At 42.7% G+C, this 17,535-nt stretch overlaps 1 protein-coding gene across 1 annotated transcript; it reads left to right on the forward strand.

Annotated features, from left to right (window-relative positions):
* The first annotated feature begins 1,987 nt into the window (after positions 1–1,987).
* OXGR1 (oxoglutarate receptor 1) lies at positions 1,988–3,374 on the forward strand. The gene is given in 3 exon segments (XM_037528242.1): positions 1,988–2,643; positions 2,645–2,810; positions 2,813–3,374. Coding segments are annotated over 3 exon segments (1,020 nt in total). The 5' UTR covers positions 1,988–1,989; the 3' UTR covers positions 3,013–3,374.
* Positions 3,375–17,535: the final 14,161 nt, after the last annotated feature.

Genomic DNA, 17,535 nt, shown 5'->3' on the forward strand with positions numbered 1-17,535 from the left:
TTAGACACCCCACTTTCCCCTCCCTCCTGCTAACCACTAATTGGTGTTATAGTTCAAGAGTTTATTTTTGGGCCTCCCCGGTGGCACAGCGGTTGAGCGATGGGTTGCGAAGCTGCCCGCAGCCTCTGCAGCACCAGTTCGATCCCCGGCTGCTCCCCGGCCACCCGAGGAGGGTCCCACATGGCGCGCAGACCTCTCCTGCCGCCCGCTGCTCCCCTCAGCAGTGTACTTTGGTCCTTCTGCCTGCTCTGCTCCCCGCTCTGGCTCTGGTGAATTCCCTCACCCTCCTGTGCTTCTGACTGTACCCAGTGCATGTATAAACAAAACAAACAAACAAATAAATAAATAAATAAAGTTATAGAGCACCAATAATAATTTAAAAAAAAAAGAGTTTATTTTTGATTTCTGTAATTCATGTTTGTTTTCTGTATATACCACAAAGGAGTTAAATCATATGGTGTGTGTCTTTTCTGTGTCTGGCAGATTCTTATTTGCAAGTTGGGACTGAGAGAAGAGCCACATACCTGGAATGGGAGCGGTTTTGGGGGGTTCAGGGAGGACAACTCTTCCCCCACCTCCCAAATTTATTTGGGTTAGAAATGATGTGTTTTCCATGTGTAGGAAATCACTTTAATTTAAAATCTGTACAGAAGAAAACCAGGATGAATTTTTGTGTTAAAGTCTGTCCTAGTTTTTAGATCCCAGCTGTGGAGTTTACCTGAGGGGGACATGAGAGGTCAGAGTCCAAGGCTATATCTCCCCAGTCTACTGGTAGCTTGGGACAAGGAGGAAAGAAAAGAGGTTAATCCAGAATTGCAGCATCCCCAGAAAAGCCCAAGGTTTGGGGGGCCGGGAGACTGGTGGAGGTAGGGTAGTGGTTAGATAAGAGGTTTATTACAAAATTAACGGGTACCCACGAAAAATCACATATCATCACTAATCCTGCTTTATTTGTTCCCATCAAATGGCAAGAAGGCTCTGTGGATGGAAGGTTGAACAGGCTGACACTTGAACAGATAAGAGCTCTGATCCTGCCTTATTCATCCACAGAACTTGGAACCCCAACCTGTGAGGTTCATGGCCACGCAGGCATTAGGACACAGTCTGCATGCTGCGTGTGCTCCAAACACGGCCCTCCTATAGCTAGCCTCAACAGCCATGATTTCTTCCCAATTTCTGAAAAAAATAAAGGCTGAGATGATGTCTTTTTTCCTTTATAAAACTTTCCCAAATCTTTGGTGCTTCCTTCCTTTGTGTGATCAAATTTATATCTTTTGTTATGTTGAAGATTATCAGGTCATTATTTCTAGTATATTAAGATCCCACTCATTCTGGGTGGCCTATAACCTCTCCACACTTGAGATCCACTGGTGTAGCAAAAATAGGTGACATATCACATTATCCTTAAACATCCAGTCTGGAGAAAAGAAATATCCTCCTTCTACTTTGCTTACAGCCCCCACTGTTGTTTTTTTTTTTTTTGTCTACATGTATTTTGGAAACGGAAACCATTCTGTTGGTAAAGTTTCTGCAAGAGGCATTAATCCTGCCTCCCTTAAAATTGGCTAGTTGTCACTAAATCTCAACTTGAACTGTTTTTCCAAAACAAGAAAGGGGTTGTGTCTACCTACAACCTGTCCTTTTCTGATATGATTGTTGTTTAAAATGATTTCATAACACAGTAGGGGTTTATTTGGCAATGACAAAAATTGCAATCTTGTTCCTTACTTTAAAAGTCATTGAAGAAGCAAAATAAAAAAAATAATAATACTGGAAGCATCACTAGACCTTCAGAACATTCTTTTGCTGATGGAACTCCTTGTTCTTTCACTTATATTAGCAAATATTTACTGAAAGCTATGTTGGGCCCCTGGGTTCAAGGTGATTTTGTCATGATGCTATCATTAATTTTTTCTGTTTTCCTTTATCAGTGAGTTACTTCTAGGTCTAATCCTTCTGACAACTCAAACACTCATGTTTTCTTGCAAGATGAAAAAAACAACCATGAATGAGCCACTAGACGGTTTTGCAAATGCTTCTGATTTCCCTGATTATGCAGCTGCTATTGGAAATTGCTCTGATGAAAAAATCCCACTTAAGAGGGACTACCTCCCAGTTATTTACAGCATCATCTTCCTGGTGGGCTTTCCGGGGAACGCAATGGCAATCTCCACGTACATCTTCAAAATGCGGCCCTGGAAGAGCAGCACCATCATCATGCTCAACCTGGCTTGCACGGACCTGCTGTACCTAACCAGCCTGCCTTTCCTGATTCACTACTATGCCGGCGGCGAAAACTGGATCTTTGGGGATTTTATGTGCAAGTTCATCCGCTTTGGATTCCATTTCAACCTGTACGGCAGCATCCTCTTCCTCACTTGTTTCAGCATCTTCCGCTACATTGTGATCATTCACCCAATGAGCTGCTTCTCCATTCACAAAACGCAGTGGGCCGTGGTGGCCTGCGTGGTGGTGTGGATGGTTTCTCTGGTGGCTATTATTCCCATGACCTTTCTGATCACTTCCACCACCAGGACCAACAGATCCGCCTGCCTGGACCTCAGTAGTTCTGATGACCTCACAACCATCAAATGGTACAATCTCATTTTGACAGCTACCACGTTCTGCTTCCCCCTGGTGATAAGTGACACTCTGCTACACGATGATTATCTACACCCTAAACCAAGGACCTCAGACTCGCAGCTGCCTGAAGCAAAAAGCCCGGAGGCTAACCATCCTGCTGCTCCTGGTGTTTTATGTGTGTTTCCTTCCCTTCCATATCCTGAGGGTCATTCGGATTGAATCTCGCCTGTCAGCTGCCCCATGGAGAAGCAGATCCACGAAGCTTACATCGTCTCCCGGCCACTCGCTGCCCTCAACACCTTCGGGAACCTGTTACTGTATGTGGTGGTTGGGGACAACTTTCAGCAGGCCGTCTGCTCCATGGTGAGATGCAGCGCAAGTGGGGACCCGGAGAAAGCCCAGAAAATCAGTTGCTCCTACCAGCCCTAACCCGCTTTGTTTCTCAGCCCAAAAGAAAAGCCTGCTGATATTTTTCCTGTAACTTCTGAGAAGTCCAGAAAGCCTCCCTCAGGGGGACTGTCAATAAATATTGGGTATTGAGGTGATCAGGTGCCAAAGTCAGGACGGGGCAGCTGGGACTCATTTGTGGCCACATAGTGAGATCCTTTCTTGGGTAAATATAAGGATAGGACAGTGCATTTCAGGAAAGGATCCAGATGTAGAATTGGAAACATTGGTACTCAAAGGCATCTCAGAGAACATCGAGTCTCACCTACTTCTTAGGGAAACTGAAGGTCACCCACTTGCCCACTATCTCCCCACAAGCTGTTCTGAGATAAGAGAAAACTAGTATTTCACTGTCTTTCACGCACTGGCGCAGCCTGACTGCACAGGATCCCCAACTTGTTCAAGGCATTATTTGTATTTTTTTTTTCAACATTCACTTCTTTACATGTATTACCTTTAAAATTATTTTTTCAAACTTTGCTTTGAGCGGATTAAACTGTGTTTTCCCCCAGATGTGTTCAGTTTGGTAGATTAAAGCAAATCTGTGTGATATGGTTGAGACAAGGGAGACATGTCCAGGTGAAGAGGTACCGTGATACCTGTGAGATACTTGGGGTGTTAGATCTGTGTTGCTGCGGATTAAGAGTTGTTACTGAATTTGTAAAAACAATCAAGTTGTATTAGTGATTATCAATATATCCTGGGGAAAAGAGGTCATTTTTAAGAAAACATATTTTTAAAAATCTTTTCTATATTAGATATTAAACAAAATCTACCACTTTTTATTTCTGTGGGAAAATATTCCAGGAAACACTACTTCTCATTACATACTTTTCTCTTTTGTGATTATCATGAAAATATCACTATTGTAATAGCTAAAGCTATTTTTGAATTGTGTGTGTAATTATCACTATGTGTAAATATTTGAGAAAATGCTAGTCTGGATATTTAAAGCCCTAGGAAATGTGTTGATACAATTAATAAACTAATTTCAAATCATGGAATAGGATGGTAATCTTTTCTGTGCAAATGCAGCTTTACCACCATTATATATTTGCAGGAAGCTTATATATTTTCAGGAAGCTTGTGTTCTCCATGCTTAGAGAGCAAAAATAATTTTAAGAATCAATTATAGAATAAGACTGGATTAGATGATTTAAATAGAAGAAAAGGCTCTGTGGGAATTCTCTGTAGTTTTCAGGTCCTCTAGGACAGGGCATCTGACTGAGACTCGAGAGAGGATGTTATTCAGGAGCACTTAGCAGGAGTGCCAGGAGAAGGACAAAGAAAGCAAAGACCAAGAAAGCCATGGTCTCTCTGGATGCTGCCTCTCTCCATCCACCACCTCCTGAGCCATCTTCTGCTGGGCCTCTATACAATCCGGAATGAGCAATTTCCCTAGAGACCCCAACTCACCCACCAATGCTATTGCACAGCAACAAGATGTACCCAAAGTCCCACTGAGTACCTGGAAGACCTGGAAGACCTCTCCCCACGCAGCCCAGATCCTGTGCTATCACCAGCTGAGGCCTGTCTCCTACCTCTGCTGCTGTTCCTCTAGCCCTTCCTGCCTCCCCATCCAATTCCTTCCTCCTTCAGAGATTTCACCCACCAGAGAAAAGCCACCTCAACCTCCATAGCTTCTTTCATTCATTTCCATCTTCCCACCAAACTTACAGATCAATAAATCCTTTCTCTTTCTGACATTAATTTTCCTACTGTGTCTTTCAGTTGTGTTGGCAACACCACACTGATACAGAAAAGAGAGGGAGGTTGTGGGGCAGGCAGTGTAATGCTGGATGCCTTGGAAGAACCAGATCCAGGCCTTTTTATTGACAGAGAACAGGGTGGGTCAAATTGAAAACTGGATTTAGGGCTTTAGGGAGAGTGAGTCTGCTGAAATATTCAGACCCCCCACCCATGGCTCCAATCTTATTAACAAGGTGTTCCACTAATCAGTCTCTGGGACACAAAGCACATCAGTCAACACACCCCCCCTTCCCCCTCCCCGTACCTTGTGATTTTTTACCTATTGCCCCAGGGCAAGCGAGTGTCCTGCTCTTGTAAGGAGCCTTGTATGCTACACCCACATCTTTTGGTCCTTATTCTGCTTTCTTAGGGACTTGCTCTAACTCGTAATCCCACTTTTTTCAAATGGTTAACATATCTGTTCCTATTCACTGGTGAACATGCCCAGTTTTCCTTTATTCTTAACATACCTTCCCTTGATTCAGCAGTTCTGTCATTCCCCTCCCTGACCTGCTCCTGTGGTCGGGGGTCAGGTCTAGAGAACTGTCTGCCATTCCCGGGTCTGCTGATAGAACATAATCACAAAGATCCCAGCTAAATTAGATTCAAAGAGTCAATTTTATTTTCCAAAGTAAAGAGTCCTGGACTAATTGTATTGAAGAATGCAGTTTGGAACTGAAGCCAAAAAAGAGATGGATGATACTTTCGAGGCTAGAGTGGGACCTGAATGACCTCACTTCATACATCCAATTGTAGGCAGAGAAAGTACTAGAACAAAAGCCCAGAGAGCTCTGACTGTCTGCAGAGAGGGAATCAAAGTGGGTGTGCTCACTGCGTAAGAACTGAAGTCAAGTTCCCTGCACTGAGTGCAGTGGAAAACGGTTCCAAATTTGTTTTTAAATTTCTATCATGAAAATTTTCAGTCACAAAATAGAGACATCAACAAATTGATCTCACATGCCCGTGCTTATTTTCACTGATAATCAACAGACCACCTTTCCTATTTCAGGCACGCCTTCCCACATTTTCCCCCAGAGTATTTAAAGTGAATCCTAGAAAACCTACTAGTTTCACCTAAAAATGTTTCAACATCAGGGTCCTCCCTGGTGGCCCAAGGGGTTAAGATGCAGTCCTGTGAAGCTGTCTGCAGCCACTGCAGCACAAGTTCGATCCCCAGCCAGCAAGCTGACTCACAGGGCACAGCAGACCTCTTCTGTCTCCCCACTGCTGCCCTCAGCAGTCTATTTCAGTAGATCTGCCCATTCTACTCCACACTCTGTCTTTGGTGAATCCTCTCACCCATCCCATCTGTGGCCTGTACCCCAACTCTTGTATGCATAAATAAATCTTTAAAAAGTTTCAACATCGGTCTCTTTTAAAACATACAAAACCTGAACAAAATAAAAAGTAATTCCTTTATATTACCTAACATCTAGTCCATCTTTTCCTTCCCCTGAGAACTTCACAAGTGTCTTTCCAGCTGTTTTTTTTTTTTAAAAACAGGAACTAAATAAGGTCTATGCAGTCTATTTGATTGATTATGTCTATCAGACTTTAGTCTATTATAATTCCTTTACCTTTATTCATTGTTATTTACTAAAGAAATCAAGTCATCTGTCCTGTGGAATTTTTGACATTTTGGGGTTTTCTGTTTGAACTTCATTTTGGTTGTTTATCACGTTCTTCCATGCCTGTACTTGTTGTAACTTAGAAGGTAGAACTAGGGGTGAGATATGATGCAGTTTCCCTCCCTCCCTCCTCCATGCCGCCCTCTTTATTTCTTTCTTCCCTCTATTTATCCCTCTTTCCCTCCCTTTTTCTTTCAGACAGAAGCACTAATCCATCGCAGGAGCTGGGGGTGTCTGGCTGCCCTTCATATAATTTCAGATGTATCGACCTGACCTTCTGCCTTGGAGTTCCCCGGCCTCCTTGGCCTTCACAGTGTATTACTCAGTTTATGGTTGTCTCAGTCCACTAGGGCTTTCACAACAGAGACTTTTCATATTCTAACCTTCTCCTGCTTTTGTTAGTTATGGCTTTTCTGCAAAGACCTTTGACTCGCCTGTGGTCTTTAACGCCTTCTCCTCTGAACATTGCTCCCATTGACCAAAGAGAGCTCCTCTGCCTCCTTGGGAAGGCACGGGCAAGGGATGAGAAGAGACACAGAAGTTGTCTTTCCAGTACTTGTTGGTCCGTGAAGGTATGTTGACAGAAATTTGGATGGAATTACCATATACGATGGGCCAAATCTTTATTCTCCAGTTCTTTGGAGACAGCAGCTATGCCCATGATCCACAGACGAGGAGCTGCTCCCTAGGGAAAGACCCTCTCTGAGAAGCTGGCCGCTTTCTCCTCCAAGTCCCCCTGGTGCTTTGTGTGTCTGCTGGGACCACTGCAGGCCATTTTAATTTTCCCCAGTGGGCTCTGAGAAGGGATAGGACAAATCTTAAGAACTACAAGGCCATTTAGCAGTTGAGGTCATTCACTTCCTAAAGATTCTTAAATTCTACCCAGCAACACCATTCCAATATTACCCACCTGATATTAAATAATGAACCCAAATGATAGCTAATGTTTCCATGCCAGCATCATGAAAATTCCTGAAAGATGACAGCTTCTTCCATACTGAGTTCCCATGAAGAAATTAAATTATAGTATGAAAACAAGAGGGGGTGGGAGCCAAGGGTGGAGGAGGTCCAGTGGAGGGTTCCTGGACTTGGTGGTCAGTTTGGTGAAATAACATTCATTTGTAAAGTTGTAAACTTATACCCCTAAGACATACTGTGTTGTACATAAATATTATCTCAATAAATAAAACTTTAAAAAAACTTTAAAAAAAAAATATCTCACCTTACAAAGATTTTTTTTTTTTTTAAAAAGAAGAGTCTATGGATAGGGCAAATTTTATTGATGTCTCACTTAAGAAATTTCCCCAGCCACTGAACTCTTCTGCAGTCACCATCATCATTATCATCAAGGCAAGACCTCCTACCAGCCAAAAGATTACTCACAGAAAACACAGGTGATGGAGAGCATTTTTTAAGCAATAAAATATTTTTAAAGTAGGTACCTTGTCTGTTTAGGCATAATGCTAATGCACACTGAGTAGACGACCGTGTAGTGTAAACATAACTTTTATGTGCACTGGGAATCTTGAAAGTGTGTGACTCACTTCATGGCGGTGTCTGCTTTATTGCGGTGGTTTGGAACGGAACCCACAATGCCTCCAAAGTATGGCTGAACAACTCATACAGCACCCGCCGCATGCTGGGCTCTGTTTACCTGGTTTCTTCATGAACCCAGGGAGTCTGCATCTGGAGCCCGGGCAGAATCACTGCGTTGTGACTATGCCGACTTCTATTACAGAACAGGTGCTTGGTCCTAACAGCTGGGGAACAGTCTTACCTGCTCAGCCACAGTGTCCCCACTCGTTGACCTGCCTCGTCAGCTCAGTTTTCTGGTGTTTTGCTCCTCAGAATAAGTGAACAGCCATAAATAATGAGGTAACTCAGGAAAGCTTTGAGTAGGAATCAGAGACTCCCATTTGAACATACAGAAGAGGAAAAGTACTCAGGGAAAGAGAAACACTGTAGGAGGCATAAGAAAAAAAAAAGTTAGCTATAATTATAACTCCCAGAAACATCTTTGAAACAGACCAGGAGTTTCTAAAGGAACCACCTTTCAAAGAGCAGAAATGCTCTTGGGTATTAAGCCAGAAGAGATGACAGGGGTTACTCCAAATACCCTCCCTTTACTGTGTCCTACTTGATATGTGCCTTGAACCAGCTAGTTGGAAGTTCTCCTGGCATCTTCTTTCAATTTATTCTAACTGTTTGATATCTAGAAGAAAGCCTTAGATGCTGGTAGTCTGACGCTGGAGTTATTTCTTGATTTCAATGAGGTGAAACAGTCTCTGATTTTTGCTATTTTGTGTGCATTTCAAAGGTTTTAGGGAAGTAGCATTTTAAAAGTGCATTTCTTGGACTTGCTTGGTTTCTTTATTTTTATTTTGTCTCTGCAATCACATATTATATGATATATGTCTGTATTATATAATTACATAATAGCATATAATTTGCTTTTCCATGATTTGGAAATATGCCTGTAGTCTGAGCGTATAGTCTTTCTGGAAATGAAGGCTAACACGACAGTAATGTTTCTAAGTGATGTTTTTATTTGCTTTTTGATTAACCATAATCCCCTCCACAAACACTTGAAAAATAAAATATAGATGCAGAAAATACTCTTTCTTTGGTTTCTGTCTTTGCTGGTTGAGCTGGATGTTAAAGGATAGAGTCATGGAGTGCCCGTGTGTTTAGGGCAACCTGATCAGTGTTGACTCCTAGGGAGGTAAATGCACACCAGAACCTTCTGAACCACTGTGCACAATCACTGTGCTAAATCCTGGAAGCCTAAACCCGAGTAACAAACAATTCTACTTTCAACAATGCTACAATTATGCAAAGTGACTGCATTATTCACATGTGCCTTTGGGTTTACTATGTTATTTTGCATTTACTTATCAAACGCAAAGAAACGTTTATGCAGTTCTTTCTGCCATTATAGCTCATCATTAATCTAGTTATATTTGAATGAACTCAATCAGACACAAGCATTTCAGGAATAGATACAATTATCTCTATCCCTCTCATCAATAACCCTAAAATGTGTACAGGGTAAATCCACAGAAATACCTTAGGGTAATTGTGATGGCTAAATGCCCCCACATATCTGTTGAAATCCGCCTAGAAGGTGACCAATAGGGCAGTATTTGGTATTGCATACTTAGTATTAGCCCATTATCTGCAGCAACAACATTATAAATATTTGAATCTTACAGCAAGAAAGTCAAGAAAAAAATCCTAAACTCACAGCACCAATGATGTTATCTGGTAACAAACCATCTCCTAGCAAAATATTTTCTGATTTCATGCAGTTCCCCTAAAAGTTTAAGTAATGGTTCTTTAAACAAATGGGGTAAATCCATTTATTATTCTTTTTAAAGAATAAAAAAACAAGACCAATGTTAAAGCCCAATTCAAATTGGAGCCCTTCAGGAAAACAGTACTACAGATCTGCTCTGGTGGACATTATCTCTCCAAGCACCCAGGTCCAGTGAGAAGGTCCCACTATTTCCTTTTCCTATTCATGAGCCCCTGGGGCCACTTTATCATGTACTTGGATCATTGCTCCTCCATGTCCATGTGGCCCTTTTCTCCCTGGTGGGATTATTAACTCCTCCAATGCATGGCCACTTTTATTTGTGTTTCAGCTTCCAGCAATATGCTGGGAGGGCTGATATGGAGAACAAAAACAACAATGAGCCTCTTTGAGAATGAGAAATACCTGCTTTGTAATCCCAATTCTTACTTGGCCAATTTCTAGATATGGAGAAATGCATGCTAAAATTGAGTCTTTGTATTACCTTTGAAGTCGAGGGAAAAGACTTCTGCTTCTGGCAACAAGCTAGATTAAATTTACTGCACAACCTTCCAAATGGAAACAATGAAAATGGCTAAATAAAATATTTTCATAAACACCTACAAAAATGCTCACTGAACTGGTGAGAAACTAAAGAATCCAAAAGGGGAAACTAACTATAAAAGTAGGAAGGTGGAAGCCAACAGGCAGCAAAAGCAGTCATTTCCCAAATAGGATCTGCAAAACTCTGGTGCTTTTTGGAAGTACTTTTCATTATCTGTGCTGGTGTTAGGGGAACAGTATGTCCTGAATGAACCCCACCCACTGATGTTTGATGGACTCCACTCCCACCTCCATGCTAAAGAGAGCCCAGGTACCAAGGATTACAATTCCCATCATGCCATGGATCTGCCATGACTCCTGACTTCTTGAAGGGGGGATTGCTGGGAACTAAGGGTGGAGTAAAGCAACCATGTTTGATATTAAACTGAACACACATGGGCCTGCAGGTGGCTTGGTTTTTCCTGCCTTCAGCATGCACCCAAGGTCCCAGCTCAGGCAGGCAATGACATCAGTAGGATGCGTAGGATGTATTTATGAATTAATCTCTCTCCCTCTTTTCATTTCCCTTATAAATAAACTTTTTATTAACCTTTCTATGTATGCCTGCCCTTGGGTCTTATATTATGAGTTGTTGTTTTTGAAGCATGCAAGTGAGAACTCACACCCAGGCCATCCCATTTGCCTTTAGGGTTGCCCTGTAATACTGGGATAGGTAGGGTGAGCATGAGTCCTGGTTTGCCCAGGGCTATGCTAGTTAATGCCTATTAATCTGGTATAATTATATATAGACCCTACTTATATTATTAAAAGTGGGATGAAATACAGGCACCATAAGCAGGAGCCATAGGACTCAACAAAGGTAGGACTCTGATAGGAAATCCTTGTAAATCTTTGCACTGCAGTGGGATCTACTGGCTGTTAGGGTGAGTGATAAATAAGACTATGAAGCAGAAGGGAGCAGTGTATAAAATAGCCCACATTTGTTTTGACACTGGATAGAAGAAAAATGGATTTGCCCCTGAGAAATCATAATCAGCACCAAGCTCTCATGTAAATTTGTTGTTACCTGCATGTTAAAATTGAAGTTCAAGTGGAGAATTGATTTGAAAGTGATTTCCAGATGGGTTATAGCATGAGGCAACTGGCAGAAGCATATGTAAAACTCTCAGAGGGAACACAGTTTTAACCCATGTCTCAAAGAATTCCTATTGGTAAAGTTCCCAAGGAAAATGAGAGACATTTTAAAAGAAATCACAAGCTATACCAACACAAAAAGGACAATGGGTGAAATATATCAGAAGTAAAGGGTTGAAACATCAGATTGTCAAAAAGCACATATGTGAGCAGTATCAGACACTTGTAAAACAGAAAGTTAATATTGGTTAAAAAATTAAGAAAGTCTTGAGTAAAAGAAAGATAAAATGAGACAAAACATACCTTAGTGCTCAAGACCATTAATGGAAAGGAACTTTAATATAATTAGAGAAAGTGAGAGGCTTTAGCGCCTCATTACCTGGTTATATAGGAACTAAAAGACACGTTATCTCGTGACTGTCCCTAGCCCCAACATATAAAGACAGAGCAGATTAAAGATAACTTCAAAAGAAAAGCCCTTTCAGAAAAAGAAGAGACTTTAGTCTTGTCCTGCCCTGTTAGCTTTGTGAAGACCCTGTGCCTGGCTCTGGTGGAAGTTTCTTGATTAGACTGTTTTCTACTCTAGGAGTGGCTTCCCTCCCACTATTCCACAGTCCAGAAGATTCTTCTGATTCTTTCTCCTGTGAGGCAATGGTTTCAAGTGTTAGCAAGCAACAGAATATCCTGAGAGCTTCTTCCAGCACAGATTGCTTGATGCCATCCCCAGATGCTTGATTCAATGAGTCTGGCTAATTTACACTGATGGCAAGTTCTAGGTGACGGTGATGTGCGGTTTGGAGACCACACTCTAGAGAGCCAGCACACATTGCCCCCAGACCCCATCTGACCTGACAGGAGCAGGAGGATGAGTCCTTACAGGGTGTGTGCACTTCCCACTGCCGTCTCCCTGAGGGGCATGTTTGAAATCCAGAGGGCTCTTTTGTAGTGATGGGCTTTTAAAATTCAAATTGCCATTTATTTAGCAAAACAATTCCCAGAGATACTTAGTAGATGCCTCATCTATTTGCTTCCAGTAAATTCCATGTGTGAATAATCACATTAGTTCCTCCCTAGATATAATTCTCACTCTGATTCATAGCTTTGCTTTCTGCCTCCCATCTCCCCAAAATTGCCTCTCTCAATGCAGTGGCAGGTACCTTGAGGCCATCCATTAACATAACCTTGAGTTGGAAAGAAACACCCTAAATCTAATCTTTGCCACAGGGCTAATTCCTTCAAGTAAATGAGAACTTCTGGACATTTGTGACAGTCCTTTTCATTTTAATTTTAATCCTGGCTGAAAGTGCAGAAGATTTGCCATCCTTGAAACTAGATTTTTGGACTCACTCCATCCCTCCTCCTCTGCTCTCAAGCCAACCACTTTTCCTTAGACTCAAACCAACACACACTAATATGCCTAACTCCTTCCAACAATTTTCATCAATTTCCTGCAGCAATTTCACTAAATTCCTAGTGATGGAGCTAAGAGTAGAAAATTTAGGATGGAGGCGTCACAAGACCAGAAACTGGAGGTGGGGGTAAGGTGGGAGTAGAAATGATTAACATAGCCATTAAATCAGCTCTAGAAATGAAAAACACTTCGGTGCCAACTGCTGCAGCAGTATGAGACTTCTGTAGAAAGTATCCAAGGCGCAGACCAGAGGTGGGTGTCGGAGGGAATCACAGGTCCCTACAAGCCAACCTGGTCACACCCTAGAGGTAATTCTTTTAACAATAGATGAACTCCCTCCCCCAAAGAGAAGCACACTGTATCAGTGTAATTTCTGCACTGGCAAAATGCAGCTCTCATCCCAAGACTGAATGCCTGTGACTATGATGGAGGCTAAGAGTAGAACGTTGGGGAAGGAGGCTTCATCACAAGACAAGTAAAATGTCTGAGCAAACCAGGTGGGGATATGGAGATTAAGAGCCATTGTAAAAAAAAAAATCACAGGTCCTTTCAAATTGGGCTAGGCAAACCAAGTATAGAAAAAATCCTTAGGTGCTAACCATAGAAGTAATTAACTTAACAGCAGTTAACAATCCCACAGAGGAACTGCACTCTGTCAGTGCAATTTCTGCCCTGGGGGCAAAAGGCAGCAGCCCTTCTGCCCCTGCTGCGGCTGCAGGTGTGTAGGTGGCCTCTTCCCCGGCCTGCTCCCTTTGCAAAGCAGTAGAGGCCGCTCCCTCCCGAGCTGCCACCTATGGCTACCCAGGCCTCTCTTCTAACAATCCTGTGCCTTTCAGAGGCAGTTCCTTCTGCCTGCTTGTGTCTGTGCAAGCGTCCTTGACTCCCTTCCCTTTTTATAATAAACCTGCCCTTTTGAATATAACCAAACATCTCTGCCTTGCAGGGAAACTCACTTGGGTAAGCTGCATGTTGCTGAAAGGGGAGCTCTGAGGAAACTTTTCTCAGACATAACCCAAGGACCCGGTTCTCTGAACCCAGCACCTCTCCAAAATGACATCAGTTACACACTCATGTGTAAAATGGTTTGAGTACAAAGGGGCTTGTTTCCTCATGGTTCATTAGCAACCTGTGACCATATATCACGTACGTGACCATTCATAGTACACACACTAACCCTGTGAAAATATGAAGTAAGAAGGATGGAAAAGATGGTGCAGGTCTTCCCACCCTAAGTGCATTGGACAGACTGTGTGACACAGCACCCTCCCTTCCCCCCGCCCCCCCCCCCACCCTGCTTACCTCTCCTGTCCTCCGGCACCGCGGATGCCATGGAGAGCTTTCCTTTTTAGATTAACCTGGAATGCCAGTTGGAACAAATCTGCCTCATCATTTTACTCTCTTGAGGTTTGGTGAGTGAGGGGGAGTGCGGGCAGATCTTTTCCCTCCAACCTGCAGCCTGCTGGAGAAAGCCCTGGGAGGAAGCGCGCCTTCTGTTTATGTCAGAGGGGTTAATTAAGAAGATTCAGCGTCACTTCCTATAATTACCAGGGATCAAAATTTACAGAAAGATTGGCGAGGGGTCTGGCAGCTGGAGTGAAATAAATCTGCCTGACCACACAGCCGCAGCTGCTTAATCTCAGAACACATTTTTCAAATCACCTTGGCTTTTTTGAAAGCCCAGGCATGGGCAGCGTTTGCTACCAAGTTTCCTTGACTTGAATCCAGAAAGGAGGGGCCCATCAAATGCCCCCCAGGTCTCTTCCAGGGCCCAAGAAAGGATAGGATTCCTTTCCTGTTTCTGGGGGTATTCAAGTGTAAAGCTGCTTTGCCTGGAGCCCAGCTAAAGATGGAAACACTCCTCTCTGTGAACTTCGAGAAGAAACAACAAATTCCTATCATGAACTAGGGTGTGTCTAAGTGAGGCAGGCTGTCCCACGGCCTGTGTTAAGGAAGCACAGGGAAAAGCATTGGAAAAATACAGCGGAGGTCTCTGAGGAATATGAGGGCGGGTATCCCCAAGACCCCCTGTCTCAGCAAAGGCACTCCTGACGCCACTTCAAGCACTATAGCGAGTACACAGCAGCCTGGCATTCTCCCATTGTAGAGGCAAGACTGACACAGGGCAGCGTTTCTGATCCAGCAGACCGGATAAAGGAGAAGTCCTAGAGCCCTCAGTGGCTTTTGCAGGTTATTTGGATTTACTGGGTACATGGCAGGCACGGGTGCTGCAGGGCCAGGAGGCTGGCAGGCCTCCCAGCCCCCAGCAAGTCCTCACTCTATCTGGGCTCTCCAGCGTTCTCTGGTGGCCTTGTTCTCGTGGTTCTTCTGCTTCTTTGCTCTCCTGCTTTTTGCTTCGCAGCTTCTTCTTCTCTGCTGCTTCTTCTGTTTCTTCTGGCATCCCCAGAAGAAGCCATCCTTAAAAGCCCAGTATTTGCCCAGGTGAATCCCACCTCCCTATGCCCACACCCTACTCCAGGTGCCGCCATCAGGCATGCATTCGGGACCTCAAGGATCCATCATCTATCCTGATGGCGGGAGGGCAGAAAAGCCTGACATTTTTCCTTACCCTACACCCATCTTGGGCAAAACTTCACCCCTGCGCGCTTGGCAACACCTTGACTCAACAGCCATAAATGAAATCACCACAAGAGGGCGCAGAAACCCTTACTGGAAATAAATGGGCCTCAGAGAAAACCATCAGTACCTGAGAAAATAAAAGCTTGAAATGCTCTCTTAGCTAAACACAGCTGGGGAAGACAAAGTGAGGACGCATTTTTGGAGCCGTCGCAGTCTATAAAATATGGTTCTCCTTTTGGAATGTGAAATAAATTTGCAAAATTAATAAACGTTCCTATTTTCCCAATGATGAGAAGCGACATCTAACTTACAATTTAAATTACTCCATAGGTATCGTGTTTCTTTTAAAAAATTCCATATAGAAAGGTTATTCGTTAAAAAAAAATTGTGGTTATTAAAGAGAACAGCTGCATTACAAAAGCAACACAATCCTAACTACCATTGAGCATGTGCGGGAAGGGATGGGGTGGGTCTTGAGTATGGGGATTTTGCTTAGGAAGTAGCAGATCCTCTGTTTTAGGAATCTGATTGTGCTCAGGGATCCTTGGCTATAAGGTGATGATCATTTGCCTAATCTTCAACTGGTTGGTCTGCAGACTTTGTTTCCGTAGATGCAGGTGGTGGTTGCTGGTGGTGTTCATTGCATGCTGAATGGGTCTCTCTTTATACCCTAAGAAATGCGTATCAGCTTTCATTCGTGATGAACGTGAATTGTTAGGTCACTCTACAGCCATCCTTGCCAACCTCATTCCTTCTGGATCAGCTGAAGTACCAAATATATCCATATCACCCGTAGCGCTGTGAACCGTGCACTAACTCGAATCCACATTGATCCTTAAGGAAGGTAAGGACTTAGGCTGATGCTGCATCTCAGAGCACAGAGGGAACAGAGTATCTGGGTCAGACAGGCGATGCTGAGAGAAATTTTTGTTTATTCCAACACATAATCATGAGTTTTAAACTTGCAGGAGGAATGGTAGTCAAGGGAGAAATTGTTAAGATAGAGTAAAAAATTATCATGTGAGTTATTTGGTTAAATTGAGCTTGTAGCAGATTAAAAGGACAAGAGAGAATGAAAAATGAATCCCATTGTAATAGAGTCTGTGTTGATGGCATTTCAACATGGAAACTGCTGCTCTCTTTTGTCTTCAGGAATAAAGACATGGATGAGGTATAGATGGAAGATTTTGGTGGTATCTCTGCTGAGCACCATCACATTCTCACACATAGGTACCTGCAGGGAAAAAGGAAATCTCCAGTAGTGCTCAAGGATGTTCTTGATGAAGCAGTAAATTTAGAATTAATTTTTAGAAAGTCTTCACTCTGACGTGCACATCTTGTAAAAAACAAAATTGTGTGCAGACACCAAGTGGGGCTGCATCCTGATGGCATACCTGTCTTGCCATAGTTGGAGTCGCAAACTGAACCAACTGCTTCTTCCCTCAGCTCCCCCTCCCCCAAAATACCCTTTTTGCTGGAAAGAATGACTGACACACCATGGTTATCTAGGCTTTGGCATTTGGCACACATTTTCTGAAAATCCACAAATTGCACCTGACATTTCAAGGAACACAACTGACAATATTTGTTTCCAATAATAAAGTTCAAGCTTTCACATGAAAATTAGAATCCTGGAAATCTTGTAACTGCTGCATGAGTTTGATAGCGCCCCCCATCCTTAAAGAATTTTCTGACCATAGTTATGATACGATAAACAAATAGCATTTTTGGGTTTTGATTAATGTAATGTGCCTATACTGGAAAGTTAGACAAAACTGAATGAAGCCAGTGTTCTCTAAATGTGCAAAGCATGTTGTTACAAAGTCAAACACAGGAAAAGATCCATTCCAAGTGAAGATGGACCAGTGGAATTTAATAAACAAAATATGAATGTAATGAAACACAAGTTCATTCATGTGGTTTCAGAGTCTATATAACAACTAACCTTTGAGCAAGTAGCATTTGCTGAGTTTTGGTGTAATATCAAAGGAAAAAATCCAAAAGTCTCCTAAAATACTCCACTCTTTTCCAATCACATATTTGTGTAGAGGCTAGACGTCTTTACTTATTTCAACTAAGTCAACACATCACAACTGATTTATTTGGAACCTGTCTTCTATCAAGTTAGACATAAAGGTGGCTTGAGAAAA

Source organism: Talpa occidentalis, unplaced genomic scaffold (genome assembly GCF_014898055.3).
Source record: "Talpa occidentalis isolate TD23 unplaced genomic scaffold, MPIMG_talOcc4v2.1 talOcc4.5, whole genome shotgun sequence".
NCBI classification, from domain to species: Eukaryota; Metazoa; Chordata; class Mammalia; order Eulipotyphla; family Talpidae; genus Talpa; species Talpa occidentalis.